The sequence below is a fragment of the Callorhinus ursinus genome, unplaced genomic scaffold (genome assembly GCF_003265705.2).
Source record: "Callorhinus ursinus isolate GAN/ISIS: 27379988/994484 unplaced genomic scaffold, GSC_fseal_2.0 scaffold4, whole genome shotgun sequence".
Taxonomy (NCBI): domain Eukaryota; kingdom Metazoa; phylum Chordata; class Mammalia; order Carnivora; family Otariidae; genus Callorhinus; species Callorhinus ursinus.
Window position 1 is genome coordinate 40644576 of NW_027397066.1, and position 17135 is coordinate 40661710.

General features: G+C 42.4%; 1 protein-coding gene across 6 annotated transcripts in view; it reads left to right on the top strand.

The window, feature by feature from the left end:
* Positions 1 to 16219, top strand: part of DCUN1D4 (defective in cullin neddylation 1 domain containing 4) — a 76945-nt gene extending 60726 nt beyond the window's left edge. For 4 of the 6 annotated variants that reach the window (XM_073891658.1, XM_073891659.1, XM_073891660.1 and 1 more), the window contains 5 exons: positions 507 to 615; positions 10184 to 10243; positions 12330 to 12434; positions 14545 to 14647; positions 14807 to 16219. In XM_073891658.1, coding sequence (XP_073747759.1) covers positions 507 to 615; positions 10184 to 10243; positions 12330 to 12434; positions 14545 to 14647; positions 14807 to 14862 — 433 coding nt within the window. In that variant the 3' untranslated portion in view covers positions 14863 to 16219. Of the gene's footprint in view, positions 1 to 506; positions 616 to 10183; positions 10270 to 12329; positions 12435 to 14544; positions 14648 to 14806 lie in introns of those variants that run through there. The other 2 variants (XR_012377909.1, XM_025887533.2) reach the window with 2 other exon arrangements.
* The last annotated feature ends 916 nt before the right edge of the window (positions 16220 to 17135 follow it).

Here is a 17135-nt window from a genome sequence, read left to right on the forward strand (position 1 = left end):
GTGTCTGCCTTCGGCTCAGGTCACAATCCCAGCTGGGGTCCTGGGATCGAGCCCCGCATCGGGCTCCCTGCTCCGCGGGAGGCCTGCTTCCCCCTCTCCCGCTCCCCCTGCTTGTGTTCCCGCTCTCTCTGTGTCTCTCTCTGCCAAATAAATGGATGAAATCTTTAAAAAAATAAATAAATAAATGTCTAGGAGTGAAGTGTCATAACGTTGGCAAGTTACTTTCAAATGGTACAGAAAAAAGTGCATGTGTGTGAGAGAGCACAAATAAGACCGACAGTATTTGTTACGAACCCAGGGATGGATATGTGGGTGCTTAGTTACTATTCTTTCCATTTTTCTGTACATTTGAAATTTTTTTAAATAAAAAATGTAGGGAAAAATAGATCAGCATGAATGTGTTCCAACTCAGGGTTTTATTCTGTCTTTTGGTATTATGTTTTATATTACTGCCCCAATTAAGAAAAAAACTCAGATTATAATTTGCCTTTATTCTGTTTCTCTAGATGTGATACAACAGAAAAACTCAGAAATACTTTGGATTACTTAAGATCATTATTAAATGATTCTACAAACTTTAAACTTATTTACAGATATGCATTTGACTTTGCACGGGTGAGTTCTCTGGAGCCTATCCAGATGTTTCCCTCTCCTCCCTCCCCTCCCCCTTTCTTTTTATTGCCTTTGAGGTTTGTTTTTACATGCTGCAAGCAAAAAATTTGAGTAAGTTACTCCCAGGGTGCTAGTTAGAATTTCTTTCTACAGGTACTCTTTCTAAACTGATTCTGGGCAAAAAAGGTAGTAGGTTAGCAAAAAGCTGTGGTGGCAGACCTTTAAAAGCTCTTGCAGTTGGCTTAGAAGTCATTTATAAATGGGCATGTAATAGATACTTTTTTAAATGTCTTTTAGATAGGCTTGGAAAAGCTTTTCATTCTCATGAAACAACAAATCTTCACTCATTGAATTATTGGAATAAACTACTCAGATCTAATCCAGTTTCACTTTGGGTGCTGTGTTGTATTTGGAAATCATTTGAACTTCAAACCCAAGCGAATTTCAGTGAACATGATTCAAACATAATTTCTAGTCATCGTTTTGAAAAGTGAGCATCTTGTCACATAGCGAGGCCCGTCTAAGTGTGTGACTGGTTCTACTGGAGTGAACAAAGTCTTATTTTTTCAGCCTACTCACCATAGGTGGTGAATTCTGAGGCTCCAGTTGACATTGTATTCATTCACACACAATCCACAGCCCATGCAGTTATACTCTACTCAAGAATGGTGTTGTGTTTTCTGTTAGGCTTCTGTGTTTGGTGGATTCAGGTGACAAGGCTTTCTTGATTGATTGTGTTTTAAAGCAGAGAGTTCGGGGAGAGAGAACTCTTTTTTTTTTTTTTTTTTTTTTTTACCACCATGCTGATCTTTTTCATTTTTTACATGCTTTGGCTCTGGTAGTTGAGCACCAAAGGTTTACTTGATGGTGAATTCTGGTGCATTTGCAGTAACACATTAGTAGTTCTCTGTGGTATCCTCATTTGTGAATTTTTGCATTTTCATAACCTTCCAGTAAAATCACAACACATGAAAGTTTACAGACATTAGAAATGATAATGGTGAAACTCAGATACAGTGTTCTTCTAAATGGCATTTGTATATAGATAGGAGTTATTTGCCAGATGCTTTTAGAATAGATACATAGTTTCTAGGATTGAATATTTTATTATGTGAGACTGGTTTCCTCCCATAGTCAGCTGTTTCTTACTGTATGGGTGAAGTTTGTTTAGAAGCATTATAGCTTCTCACCAAAATAAGCCCTGTTTTCTAGCTTTTCTGTTTGGGGGTCAGAGTTTGCCACAACTTTAGCTCCAGGTTCCGTTTTACTCCCCTCCCCGGCTTGCCCCATCCGTGGTGCATCAGCGTGGCCCATCTCAGAAGGGCCCCTTTGCTTGCCTCTTTCTTGGTATTTCCACCATAGCCTTGCCGATCGAAGCCCTGGTTACTCTGGGCCTGCTCTGCCACAGTCATCTTGTTTCCACATTCTGTCACTTCTCGTCCAGCGTCACATCAGCAGGGTGTCCCGCATCTGCCTTCGGCCCTAGGGTCACTGGGCCACCTCCTGGCTCAGCAGAGCCTTCAGTCCCTGGTGCCTTCGTGGTACGTAGTGTTTCACCATGTGTTTGGTGCGGCTGTTCCCGCCCCCCGCCCCCGCCACTCTGCGTGACAAGCAGGGGCGGGATCAGCCTACTTCACAAAGGAGGAGAGTGGGCCGCAGAGGGGTAGAGACATTGCACCATGGTCACGCTGTTCATCAGCAGTAGATCCAGAACTCAAACCCAGGTTCTGGCCCCAGTTCCAGGCCGCGGGTCACTCTGGGCTTCCTTTCTCACAGGACGCCTGTGTTGTGGTGAAGTCCAGTCAACTGTTCCCTGAACCTGCCGCCTGCCTTTTTTTGGCCTTTCTGCTTTCTGCCTTTATGAAGAAAGGCATGCCAGACCTCTGCCTGGAGCCCTGTTTGCGCTCCCACGGCTCTCTCCCGTGTCGGGCTTCTGGGCCCAGCCACCCGCTTCCATTCGGCCACAGCCCAGGTCTCCAGCCCTCCCGCCCTGGAGGGGGTCGGGCGCCTTCCCTGCGTGGCCCTGCTGCCTCCTCTCACGTGGCTGTGGGGTTTAGGCACGGGCCTTCATTGCTCTGACAGAGCAAAGGATTATGTATTTTCTCTCTGTGCATCCCCGATAACAGCCAGCAGAGAGCTCTTTGCTTTTACTGAGCAATTACCAATGAATTAATAAGCCCTTGTATGTAAGATGAGTAACTACCACCCATGTATAATCATTGCCAAATAGATTCAATTCGGCTAAAATATGCTCTAAGATGGTTTTGTTATTGAACCCTTTGGTTTGGTTTGGTTTGCTTTGCTTAGCTGTATCCCACAAGTTTTGAGATATTGTACGTGTTTTCATCATTTGCATTCAGTGCAAAATATTTTCCATTTTCCCTTGTGATTTCTTCTTTGACCCATTGGTTATTTAGAAATGTACTGTTGGTGTTATTTTCCAAGTATTTAGGGCTTTCCAGGTAATCCTCCCATTGATACCTAGTTTAATTCTGTTGTGGTCAGAGAACATATCCTGTGTCATTTCAGTTCGCTTACATGTATGGAGACTTGATCTATGGTCCCGAATATGATCTGCTGTGATGAATGTTTTTTTTGTGTAAAACACGTGAAAAGAATGAGTATTCTGCTGCTGTTTGGTGAAGTGTTTTATGACTGTCAATTAGGTCATGTTGGTTGATAGTGTTGTTCAGGTCTTCTGTATCTCTCCCAATGTCTGCCTTCTAGGTTCTGTCCATTACTGAGAGAGGAATGTTGAATTCTCCAGCTATATTCCTCCTGTCATTTCTATCATGTATTCTGAAGTGCAGATATTAGGTTTGGATACAGTTCAGATTGTTACATCCTTCTAAAGAATTGACCCTTTAGCATCATGAAATGTCTCTTTATCTCTGGTAATATTCCTTGTTCTGAAATTTACTTTGATACAAATATAGGCATTCCTGCTTTCTTTTGATTAAAGTCTGCATGATTTGTCTTTTTCCACCCTTTTACTTTAAATCCGTTCGCGTCTTTATATTTAAAGTGGGTTTCTTATAGGTAGGATATAGTTTCCTATAGATAACATAGAGAACATAGAGACAGTCTGACTGACAATATCTGTCTTGAGAAGCTTAAACCATGTACATTTAATGTATTTATCGGTATGGTTAAATTTACATCTCCTGTAGTATCTCCTATTTGTCTCATCTGTTTTGTTCCTTTTTCCCTTTTGTCATGACTTCCTTGGATTGAGGTATTTTTTTTTAAACGATGCCATTTTAATCATTCCATTCCACTATTGCCTTAATAGCTGCCTCTCTGTCTCATTTTTCTTGCGGTTGCTCTAGGCTTTACATACACATCTTTAAATTTTCACAATCTACAAATAATATTGTACCACTTCATGTATAATGCAAGAACCTTTACGACAGTAGACTTTCATTTTGCGTTCCCATACTCTGCTGCTGCTATGGTACATTTTACTTACACATGGACTGCAAATCTCACAGTATATTGTCCTAGTCTATTCAGGCTGCTGTAACAGATGCCAGAGACTAAGCTGCTTATAAGTAACAGAAGTCTGTCTTGCAGTCCAGGATCAAGGTGTCAGCAGGTTAGGTCTCTGGTGATTGCCTGAAGCCTGATCCTACGATGGTTCTCTGCTGTAACCTCATGTGGCAGAAGGGAGGAGAGAGCTCTCTGGGGTCTCCTTTTATAAGGGCACTAATCTGCAGCCTCATGACCTAACCCCCTCCTAAAGGCCGCACCTCCTAATACCCATCACCATGGGGGGTAGGATTTCAACATACGAATTCAGGGGGCACCACAGACATCAGACCATAGCATACATTGTTATCATTTTTTCTTTAACTAGTCAAAAATATCTTTTATAAACCACTTTTGTGCTCTTTATTTCTTTTGCGTAGATCCACATTTCTTCCTGGTATCGTTTGCCTTCTGCCAAAAAAATTCCCTTTAACATTTCTCATAGTATAGATTTTCTGGTAATGAGTTCTCTAAGCTTTTAATTTGCCTTCAATTTAGAAGGTGGTTCTCTGGATAAAAGATTATAGATTGACTATTACTATTCTTTCTTTAATGATCTCTTTCCCTTGTCTTCTGTCTCACATAGTTTCTGATGATAAGTCTGATGTTCATTTTTCCTTTGAACATAGTGTCTTGTTTTCTAACCACTTTTATTCTTTTTCACTCCTTTTGGGCAAGTTGATTATGATGTGCCTTGGTATAATTTTCCTTACGTTTATTCTGGTTAGGGTTTGTTCAGTTTTTTGAATGTGTGGACTTACAGGTTGTATTAAGTTGGGAAATTTGTCAGCTGTTATTTCTCCAGTATTTTTGCTGTGTTCTCCCTTACTGTCTTTCTGGGACTGCAGTTGTATCTATGTTAGGTGCTTGGTATTGGCCCACAAGCCGGTGATTCCATGTTCAGTTTTGGGGTCCCCCCCTTACCCTTTGTAATATTTCTCACTATGTCTGCTGGTATTAATCTTTTCTTCTGCAGTGTCTAATTCTGCTGTTAACCCTAGCCAGTATTTTTTTCATTTTAGGTATGTATTTTTCAGCTGTAGCAGTTCCATTTGAGCCTTTTTTATATCCATTTCTCTCCTCGTTATGTGACAGTGTCTTCTTCTGCATTCTTGAACATCTAGAACATGTTTATAACGGGTGTTTTAACAGCTTTGTCTTCTGGTACCATCACATCTGTCATTTTTGGGTCTCTTTCTATTCCTTAATTTTTATCTTGCTTGTGGGTCATATTTTACAGGTTCTTTGCGTTCCTAGTTTTTGTATTTTTGTTTTTTGATCGGATGCTGGATGTTGTTGGTTCCTGGGTTTTGTTGTATGCCTTTAAATAAGGTTCAATTTAAACATTTTCCTAGTGTATAGTTATAGTTACTTGGAACCAGATTGATCCTTTGAAAGGACTGGGCTGGAGCAGCCTTCAGTTTTGGGATGATTCAGCACCACTGGTAAGACTCTTGAGGATTCTACCTAAGGCCATGTATATTACGTCTTTCTACTGTAGCCAGTGGGAACACAGGGTCTTCCCCAGGCCTGTAGGAGGTCTGGGAATTTCTGCTAACTCCTTTGCAGTGAGTGGTGCCCTCCCTGGACTCCGTCTCCTCTCACACTTAACACAGATAAGTCCTTGGCCAATGACTAGGGAGTCACTTTGTGGATTTCCAGATATCTCTCAGTGTAGCTCCCCCCTTGCTGGTATTTTGTCCCACAAATTATAGTCACCTTTGCCTCCTTGAACTACAGCCTCTGTCCTTTCCAACTCAGCAAGACCACGGGGCTCGCTTTGGGTTCTCCCCCCTGTGCTCTGGCCTGGAACCTGCCTCCGAACAACGAGCTGGGGTCACCCTAGGGCTTCTGTCCTGTCTCCTTTTTCTCAGCAGTCATGGTCCTGTGTTGCCTGTTGTCTAGTGTGTGACAGCCATCATTTCAGATAATTGGTCCAGTTTTCTGGTTTTTCAAAGGGGAAATCTGATTTCTCTAACTCCATCTGGGTTGGCAGCAGAACTCTATTTCCTCTTTTTTCCCCTCTAATACTTATTTTTTCCCTACTAAAAAAAGGACTCCTAGAGGTAACAACGTATAATTAACACAGCAGACCTTTTAAAATCAAACTTTTAATAGAAATTAAGCTTTCTTACAGTTTTAACATCCTAAATAGTCCCTATTGTACATAACAGTAGCATATGTTAAATACTTTCAATTGTATTTTAATATATAAGGAGAGAAGTTATGATACAGTACCAGAAAATGACAAGGTGACCTCTTTGACATCTCTCCACCAAGATTGTATAGCTCTGTATGTGGGTGTGGTTGTTTCTTCCCTCACTTTCAGGACTGTAGCCAATTAAAAATAGTGGTTGGCTATAAAGTTATATTATTTTTCTCCTAATTTCATTCTGACTTGAACTTATTTATAGTCTTATGGATCAGTCCGAGAATTGTGAAACTTTAGAGCTGAAAGAAGCCATAGGAGACCACTCGGTCCGGTGTTGTCATTATGCAGCGGGTGAGGCCGGGAGCCGGAGAGGAGGGCGCAGCGCGAGGGCGACGTGGGGCTCTCGCAGAGCCGTACTGCCTTCCCCACCTTGACACCGTCACCCGCTTGTGGGGTCTCGGTAGAGGAAGACCGTGGGACACACGTTCAGGGGCGGAAGTGGCCAGTTCTTTAATACAAGTGGGAATTGATGCAGAAAGGTTTTTCCCCCCAGTGTAATATATTATCATATAAACAAGTATGGTTGTATGGACTCATTTAAAATAAAACAGCCATTTTTTTTCCTTCATTCCTTTTTTGAAAAGGACCTAGCCGAGAGTAAGATTAGACAAATGGAATGAGGTAAAAGACTATAACTACAGTAATTTTTGTTGATCTGGGAATAGTTATTAAATACGTTAGGTTTGATGTTTCTCCGTTCTGTGTGGCGGAGGCGGGTAGCGTGCTGAGGTCACAGAGCCAGTGGACTCTCGGGAGCTTGGAGGAGGACAGAAGTCGGGCTGAGGAGGGCACTGCGGAGGGGCGCGGGGCGGAGGCTGTGGCCGTGGGGGGCGCCTAGAGCGCCTGGGGGGGAGGGAAAGGGGAGGCGGGAGGAGCCACCTGCTGGAGAGCAGGGAGGCCTTCCCGGTGAGGCCAGTTCTCTGGCGGGAGTCCTTGCCCTCACACCCCTCGAAGTCCAGCTTGAAGAAGTTGTCACGGAGGGCTCCATGGAGGCAGGAGAGCCCACGCTCGTCTTCTGGGAGGTGCTGCCCGGGGTGTGCTCCCCGCGGGCGGCGGGCCCCAGCGCCTCTGGGCTGGCTCCCGAGGAGGTGCCTCGGGACAATGGCAGAGGGCACATGGCCCAAAGCTCCTGTGTCTTCCTCTAAGTGAAACAGCCACTGAGTCATTTCCATGCAAACCAGAAACGACGATGAGTGTTCTTCGTAGAATCTGCTAAGGAAAATTTTCCAGACCTTGTTCAGCAGCTTATGTTGGCAGAGAATTGGGCCTGACTCTAACCTGTTAGAGTCTGTTGCCGTCATTGGAGCCACTTCGGCTTCTCACGTGGGTCAGTCTCTCACCACTTAAGCGACAGAATTGTCTAGTTTCCCTCTCCACACGCCCCCCCCCAACACACACCCACCTTCCCTCCACTTTGTTTCTCCTGTTTTCTTTGTGAATTAGGAAGAAAAACAGAAGGTGGTCCTGGGCCAGGACAAAAGTAGGAAGAATGGGTAGTCGGCTAACCCCAGGTTCGTTACCCTGAACATCTTGTCCATTTTATCTTTAAGATTACTCTTTGGTTGTTGGGTCACACACGTTTGCTGAGCAGCTCTTTGTAAAGCTAATTGGACTTCTATGCCTCTGAGTATTTCGGGTTGTCTCCCCTCATTCCTTCTCAGGGAAGTCCTGTGGGACTCACTGAAGAGCTCAGGCTTGGGCTTGACTACCTGGTTCAAGTCCCAGCTCTACCACTTGATGACTGTCATTTAGCTTCCCGTGCCTCAGTTTCCTTATTTATAAAGTGGGGGTTATAATAATGCCTGTCCTGACAGAATTGTTGTATTAAAAGAGTTTAAGTACAAGGCACCTTAAACAATTTTTGGTGCAGATGAAGTTTCTCCATAAAAGTTACCCATAGAATTAGGAGTAGTTGAATTATTCTACACTGACATTATTTAAGTTGTCTGCAAACCTCAAGTTTCAAATAATGACTTGTTTTCCAAGAGTAGTGCTTACAGTAATAGAATCTGTGCCAAATAAAATGACAAGGAAAGACTGCCTGTTGGCAGATTTTTTCTTTTATTTTAAAGGAAGTGTCAATAGTTTAGCTTAATTAAATAATTGCCTTGCAAACATTGTTATCTATAAATGAATGCTGAGTAAGTTCTAAGAGCAAAATTGTTTCATTTTTCCCAATGGGAGGGCACTCTTGGGTTTTTTGACTTTTTGCTTGTTTTTAATGTGCATATAAAAAAACTGACTCCCACTCAAAAAACTGATTTATTGTATTTTCAGTTTTACAAACTGAACCATATTAGAATTCGAGTTCTTTAGCGCAATCTTTACCTTGCATTTGTTTTCTTAGGTAGCTGTGTTAAGGAGGACTGCATTTTCTCTTTATTTTTTGTAATCCCTGTGGTGTCAAGTAAGAATTGCAGGATGTGTATCATAGATCTTCAGTTTAGGCCTTTTGATTTCATATACCCACTTCTGGCTTGGCCATTTATGTTTGTGAATTGTGGTTACATATATTGTTTCTTGAGTTCATGTAGTCTCTCTTAAAAATATCAGGAATTTTTTGAAGGTTTTCTTCTTAGAATTTTAATAATTCAGGGTTCCTCTTTTCACATACAAGTTTTAAGCTATTAACACTTTGTGAAAATTGGAAATAGATCATCTGGAATGGTTGGGGACCTCTGATACAACATATCTGGATACCTATGTGTTGAAAGATTCATTTTGTAATACCATATTTACATATTTAAATTGCTTTGTTTCTGTTATTGTTAAGTCATTTGAGCCATTTAAGAAAAAAAATGCTTAATTATCACATTTTACAAGAAGACTTATACGGGAATGGTCTTACATAAACAAAGGTATTTTATATAGATAGGTAGTTAGATATTAGAACTTTAGATCAGACCTTACTAAAGCTTCATCCCTTCCTGCATTAGCTGGTGTTAGACTTTAGCTTGAGGAATGCATTTATTCCATATACAACACATCACTTCCTCAGATCTTCAGAGTACATTCCTTTGGTTTTACTAAGAGGCCTGATTCATCTGTAACTGCTCTTTTCAAATCTGTGTTTAGGGAAGACAGCAAGGGAGAATCTAGTTGTGTATTGTAGGGAGTTAGTATGTCTTTGGTGTATAGAACCTGTTCAGTTCTTACTATTACTTGAAAAATAAAATTGTTTTTTAAGTTGTTATCCTAGAAAATGAAAGTGCGTGAAATACATACCTCCACATCTTGGGTCAGGTCAGGGGTAGGCAGGAAGGGAAGTTTCATTTCTTCTCCTTTAACCTTGATGGGCTTTCGGGGGGGTGCGGATTGACTCTTGACAGTCTGCCTCAAGGGACTTTCTGCTTAGATTCCGACCTAGAGATGCAGAAATCGGTCCTTTGCTCCCTGCTCCTCCAGGAGCAGGGCTCGTAGGGCCGGTGTTGACAGTGTACTGTTCAGTTTCTTTCAAGGGGCTCCTGTATGCCTTTGCTGTACTCCTTGAATTTGTTAAGGTGATTTTTTTTTTTTTTTTAACTGCCCATGATGTTGATGGCTGCCTCAGGGCATCCTAGAAGATTCATTTCACTTTTGATTGGGAACCCTTTTGCAGAGCCTGCCATTAGGATCATTGTCCTAGAACTCCCTGCGCGTGTCTCCGATTTCGCTGTTTAGGAGATGTGTGCCGTGGGGGCTCCCAACTGTGCTGTTCCCAGGAATTCTGAGCGCTTCCGGGCACGGTCCTTGGCACTTAGTCCTCTCCCCCCACCGGCAATATTGGTTACCCGCGAGATGGCACTGTTGAGACCGTGAGTGCATCCGTAATGTCTTTCTCTTATTTGCTAGGCAGAAGATGGTGTTAGTGATTGCGAGCTGCCGGCTAGCACCCTTGCAGAGCAGGAGTCAGTGAGTGCGGTTCAGCTTCCGGTCCTGTGAGTCTGATGCCTTCCCTCCATGTTTTGGCATCACTGCCAAACACATGCATTGAAATCCTTCATGACCATCAGTTTGTCGGATGATTATATTGTTGCAGAGTCTGTCCAGGTCTTCTGTATCTTTTTTTTTTGTCACCTTAGTGTATGTCCATTGTGATGGGGACAGAGGCGTTGAGGTTGGAAGAAGGCACACTGTAGTCAAGGCAAGACTAGCGACGTCAGGTGTAGTGAATGAGCACAAACTCGTCAGAGGGAAAGCTTTTGCAGGATGCCAGTGGCGTCAGCCCTGTGCTCCGTGAGCGGTTGTTCAACCGGTGCACTTCGGGCCCTGTCCTGCGGTGCCGCGTGTGTTTTCAACAGTTTGCTCGTTATTTAATTGATTTATTTATTTGTGGGTTGCTTTCGAGCCTAGTGTGCTGTTGCCGTGTACCACACCTACGTTACAGGGTAAGAGGAAGTTTTCCCTTTGCTTGCACGGTGCATCACAGAAGTCTGAGCCCCTGAAATGCAGCAGACCAATGAGGTGGTTGGCAAAAGGTGGGCAATCTCGGGAGCACCTTCTCTACTGCCCTCCACTCCCTGGGAGTGAGTCCTGCGGCCCCGAGCAAGACCATATGCGTGGCCAGGAGACAGGCAGAGAAGGCCGTGGACAGGAGGTCCCACCTGTTTGCACTGAGCTGTGGAATCGGGCCCCCCCACCACCATCAGACTCGGTTGTGTGGCCTGTAACGGAGCAGGGTGACGGGGAGCCATCTGACCTGGTCTGTTGGTGAACGGTCGTTAACGGTTTACGACTGGGACCAAAAGACAGACCTGTTGCACATCTTCCTGTATCTTCATCTACTTTTGTTTGCTGTTGTTGAGTGAGGCCCTCACATTTGCTGTATTGTTCAAGTCCTTCACTTTTAAATCCAGTGTCATGGCCAGAAATTCTATGTGTACTAAAGAGCACTTCAGCGTTAGAGGCCTTGAGGTCACAGTTAATTTGATCGGAAGGTACGTGTGGCTGCATACGTGGCTGACTGTGGTGGTCACAGCATCATCCCTTAATTTGACGAACGTGGAGATTCCACCCCAAGTGGTGGGATAGCCAGGCACTCTCTCCCTTTGTCGAAAAGTACCTTTGCACATTTCCACTGTAGTTAAAATACCACGAGGAGGCTAGCCTTGGATTTGTGAGGTTACTGCTTATGGTCCCAGGTCCTCTGCCCCTTTACCTAGAAATAGCCTGCTTGTCGTTCTGGAGTGGAAACTTGTATGAAAGGTGAGAAGGAGAAAGTAGAATCCTTAATTGCAAATATAAGTGAATTTGAACTTAATCTGCCCATATTCAGGTTTATGTAATATTGCTTTTCTGGTTTCCTTATAAAATGTTGTCTTTCACTTGGCTACTAGTCAGGGGTGTTCTGCTAAGAGATTCCACATCTAATAAATCCAAGGTAAGGAGGACTGCAGTAGGTTAGACTGTTTTCCCCTCAGTGGGTGGATGAGTTTATCCTCTCAGAATCTCCAGAGCCCCAGCATTTATTGGGAGTTGAATTTAATTCCAACATTTTTAGGTTCAAGAAAAACACTTACTATTGAAATAAAATTGTTGGAAAAAATGATTTTTCTTAAGGAAACCTGATTCTTAAGCGTGGAAATTGAAATCTTTAAATTCCATTTAGTTAAGTTACAGGCTTCGGGGTCAATAATGATGGTTTGGATAATTATCATAAATGTCACAGCAGGTGACTGAGTTGTAGATTTTTCCTTATCCCATGAAATAATCATAGATACATGACTGCATAAGTAATCGATTTTGCATCAGGGCGGTCGCTCAGTTGGCGTGCACCTTCCCCGGGTAACCCGATACAGCACCGGGCCGATTAAGCCCTCCATTGTGTCTGACCGCCTCCCCTCCCCCCGCCTCAGGCTTGGTTCAGGGTTTTTACTTTTACGGTGTATGATAAATGAGCTGTTTACTAATTTTGTGTTGAAGTGAAATAGAAATTTGGATTATTGGAATTTATTATTTGGGGGCATCTGGCTCATCCTTGTTTTTGTTTGTTAAACAGGAAAAGGACCAGCGCAGCCTAGACATAAACACTGCCAAGTGCATGTTGGGACTGTTATTAGGAAAAATCTGGCCCCTTTTTCCAGTTTTTCACCAATTCTTAGAGGTACCAAATTGTTATTTTATGGAATGTATGTTTGCTTGCTTAGAACTACCAAGTATACTTTATGTAACCATTTCACATAATTTTCTGTTTGTTGTACTTTCCTGCCTGTAGGAGTGGTGGTGACGTAATCGCTGGCCATGAGCAGTCCCCCGTCCCCCTGGGTGTGTCTGGGGGGGGGTGGTGTATGTGCCGCATCACGTCCCGGGGCGGGTGCGTCCCGACAGCCACAGCTCTGTCCTTTCCGCTCTCTTGCCCCACTGGAGAAACGTGACCTCCGTTAGGGTTTCCTGCTCTGTATAACAGTAGTAAAACAAGACTCACTTTTTTTTGTGGCTGTAGGTGAATTTCCGCTTTTATGACACAAGGGTTAAAAAACAGCCATCTACCTTATTAAAAGAAGTTTGTCCTGTGTTGTTATCTACTCTTATCCCCAAGAATGTGGGCCCCTAGGTAAATCCAAGTGTTAGGCACACCTGCAGCCTCCCCCTCAGTTTCTGTTTTATGTTTGCGTTAGAAAAAAATCCAGCGCTTGACTCCACTGTGGTTTGTTTGCTGTAAGTATTAATGATCAAACGTTTTGAGCTGCCAGTTATCAGGAGCTCGTTTTGATGCCGTGTGGTACTGCAGGAGACCTGGAAGTGTCTGAGATGTAAGTGTGAGCTGCTGGGGTTGCCAGAGATGGCACCCTCCTTGCCCTGCAGACCCAAACCCCTTAAAAAGCGCCCTTTGCCTAAAAGGATGAGTGAGGGTCCTGGGTCTTTGAGACAAAGCTTGGGCCCTACCCTGACTCCAGCTTCACTCTTGTCATAATCTTTCTTAGAATTCACTTTGTGCAGTGGTCCAGAAAAACTTCTAGCTGATCTGATTCTTTGAGGACTGTTATTAAAAATGGCTTTTAACGTTACTAACCAGGACTCCTCAAGACGGGTCTAAAAACCAGTTTTACTTATAAGAAGCGCTTGTTGACGTGACAGTCCATGTCTACAAATGATCTGTTCTCACTTCTCTGGCCACCCCGTGAAATGTTAGCTTTCTTTGGAAAACGAGTAGAAATAGGTCCTTGTTCTCAGAGTGGAGCAGAATTTGAGCCCAGGTGCGAGGAGTTTTTTAGCTGAAAGACCTTGCCACAAGCAAGTCTGACTTTGCACGATTCCAGGAGCATCTTCAACTGTTTCCATGACTGATGTTTGCTTTGAGTTGCCTCGAAAGTTAAACTCGTAGTCTGTGCTTTGTTCTCTTTTACATTAGTTTGCTTTTTTCTTTTCAAAGGACACAGGAGCCTTTCATTTGAGCTTCTCTTGTGTTTGCGTCCTCAAAACCATGGGCTCAGCTCTCTCTGCTTTTTACGTACTCGTATTGTTTCCCAGTGTTCCTGATTTTTAGTGGGTAGGATTTAAAAACTGTTGAATCTGGGCTTCAGTTTTCAGTCTTTATACAGGAATTGTGTACTTTAAAAAAAATACCTGTGGCATATTTCTTGTCTGAGAGGAATAGGAAAAGTACTTCATGGGTCTTCTAATCTATTACTTTTATGATCAATATGATTAGAACAGTAACTCTCTTCAACGGCTAGAGCACCTAGTTCTGAGACCGCTGGTAGTCCTTAGTAAGTTCCTGGAGAGTAACTCCCTGTTGTGTGTACTTGACAGTGAGCATGCTGATCAGGGCAGGGATTATTAATGGGAGCTACTCTATTTAGCACCTGCTTTCTGCCAAGCACTGATTGAAGTACTTTACATAAATTACCTCTTTTAATTCTTGCAGGATCTTTATGAAGTAGGTTAATTATCTCTCTCTCTCTCTCTCTCTTTTTTTTTTTTTTAATAAAAGGGCTTTTGCAGTCTAGAAATTTCACTTCTAGGGATAAAAATCATGTTTCTTTGATGTGCTTGTCATTTTGTGTTGAGCCCTCATAATATTTTTCTAATGGAAATTGTCATCTTAAGTTCTACTCTTGCTCTCTCTCATCCTTCTCCTAGATTGGTGCTTAACATACCTCAAATGGAAAGAGTTAACCTTCATGAACTTTATTAAGTTGATTCATACAGCGGTTGAAACCGTGCGATTTGTTAATTGTGTCAGTAATTCATATTACTTTTCCCTCCATCAGCAATCAAAATATAAAGTTATTAACAAAGACCAGTGGTGCAATGTGCTAGAGTTTAGCAGGACAATTAACCTTGACCTCAGCAACTACGACGAAGATGGAGCATGTGAGTACTGGGCGTTGGGTGTTCTCCCACGCACACCCCAGCCGCCCTGCCCCAGCCCCCCCCCACACCGCCCCCCCCCCGCCGCCTGACACCGTCCATCTGCACACCATCCTCACTGGCATGAGCGTTATAGCCACTTTATTTTCTCTCTCTCTGCAGGGCCAGTTTTGTTGGACGAGTTTGTGGAGTGGTATAAAGACAAACAGATGTCCTAGGACTTTATGCATAGCAGCGAGAGAGTCACTGTTACCACAGATATGTCAACCATTAGCCATAAATTGCTGTTTGTATCGAAGCGCATGCTGCTTTTCTTGCACTGTCTCCCTTTTGCAGGGACGTTGTGGTGTTTGCTGTTGAATGGGCCAGCTCTGCTTGCTGTGTAGCATTGTTCTCTTGGAAGGCTGCTTCGCAGTTTGTATTTACACTACAGATTGGTGAATTTGCCAACGTCCTCACTGTGATGATGTGTATATTGCTGTTTAAATTTTGTATATGTGTATAAAAAGAAAAAGCTTCACCTAGAGATTATTTCTGCAAAACTGTATTGTAAAAATAATTTTTGTGGCATATTTCTAGTCCCTTTTTTCAAATGAACCAATTATACTTTATTTGGTCTCCAACGTAGCATTTCAGAACACAAGAGAGAACAACTGTTACCATAAGCGAATGTTGCCAGAATTAACCTCATTGTTTTTAAGAGGCCAACTTTTGGAAGGAGGTGGGAATCAGAACTTTGCAGAGGCATTTGCCAAATATAATTTGGTTTACTTAAATAGGAGTGTTTTTAAATGATGAAAGGTACAATTATTTGAACATCCGGACATGTACCATGCCACAAATCATTTCCACCACGCAAGGTGTAGGTTTTTATTCTCTGATGTTAAAGCCGTAGTAGTTTGAATATAGGTACAAATGAACAAATTAAAGTTGCACCTTTTTTAAATGAGTTTGAAACTCTCGTAAACTTCCTTTACTGTTTTTTTTTTTTTTTTCCCTTTTGCCTTCTCCTGGTCAGTGTTGGGTCTGCTGATGCTTCCCGTGCCATTCTAAGTAACATTGATTTTTGCCTCCTCTGTGGAAACCTAATGGTTCGCTGGCAATTTGTAACCGCAGAGCACTTTTAGTTGTGGTTTGGATTTTTAGTTAAGCTTTTGTGGTGTCTAATCTTCTAGTTTTTTGGAAAAAGAACTATACTATAAGTGAGAGGTGTTTTGTTTTGTTTTGTTTTCTTTCTTTCATGCTAGGCTTTTCCTGGCAGAATGTCCATTGCAGGCAGTGGACACGAAACCACCAGCACTGAGCTCACTTTGTCACACAGTAGGACCTTTCCTGGAGGGGCCACTCGTCATTCATTACCTGAGTAATTTGTACAGAAAGGTGATAGCCATTATTTATGTGGATGAGGAAACAAGAGTAAACAGGACGGTATTTTTAGGTTTGTATTTTATGTCTTTTTTTTTTTTCCCTTGCCTTACCCTTCTTGAGGAAATGTGTAGATAACATGTTTTCCCCTCAACTATCTGGTGCTATTGAATGACTAATTTAATCCCTAAAGTTTTGTGAAAACATAAAGTCTAATGATTTAAACCGAGTAAAAAGCTAATGGTGCATTTGAGCAGGTGAATGCCGCAGGTTTGAGCAAGATCCATGATGGAATAATGATTGGAAGAGGTTTGGGTTATTGCAAAATCTGGCCAAAAAATCTTTTGGACTAAATGTGAACCTTTAAATGGCATTAAATGAGTAAAGCACACAGACAATGCTACTCCTGACCACTATTTCACAGTTTCTTTGCAAACAGTGTTCAGATTTTCATATTATTTTTTCCCTAACTGAACCACCAAAGACAGAAATTTTGTATGTATATACGGTGTGTGTGCATATACAAAATCATGATGTGGTAGAATGAAATCACTTCCTTTTTCTACCAAACAGAAAGGTTTGGTTTGCTGTGAAATAAACCAGAAGTGTGAAAAACTCTGTAGTGATTAAGCAGACTTAATCATTCCTTGCTTAGGAATGGTAGACTCGCCTCTACCTTACAACTTCATACCAGTTTGCACAAGTTAATATCCGAAGAGAATAGAAGATGTTGATGGCAAGCACAACTCTTGGGACCGATGTGTTGCAAGGGGTTCCGTCCCAACAGGTGCCTGGTATTCCAGTGGCGGTGGGCCAGAGGCAGGTGTGAGTTTGTGAAGAACTTGATTCGTTTTCAGAAGTATCCCATAAAGTTAAAAAAGAAAAAAATCACACCTTAAAGGCAACAGTTCTTAGATTCGCTCAACTATAGTTTTGTTTAAACAAATATAAATCATAGATGAAATTATTTTAAAAGTTATGGTTAGGAACTGGAGAATGTTTTGAAACACTAAGCACAGTTAATCGTAACATAAAGGGATTGTTACGGGGAGATGTTACATTTCAACCACAGTGAACATTTTGATGATAAGGGGAAAAACCCAAGGGAAACCTATTCGTGACCTGG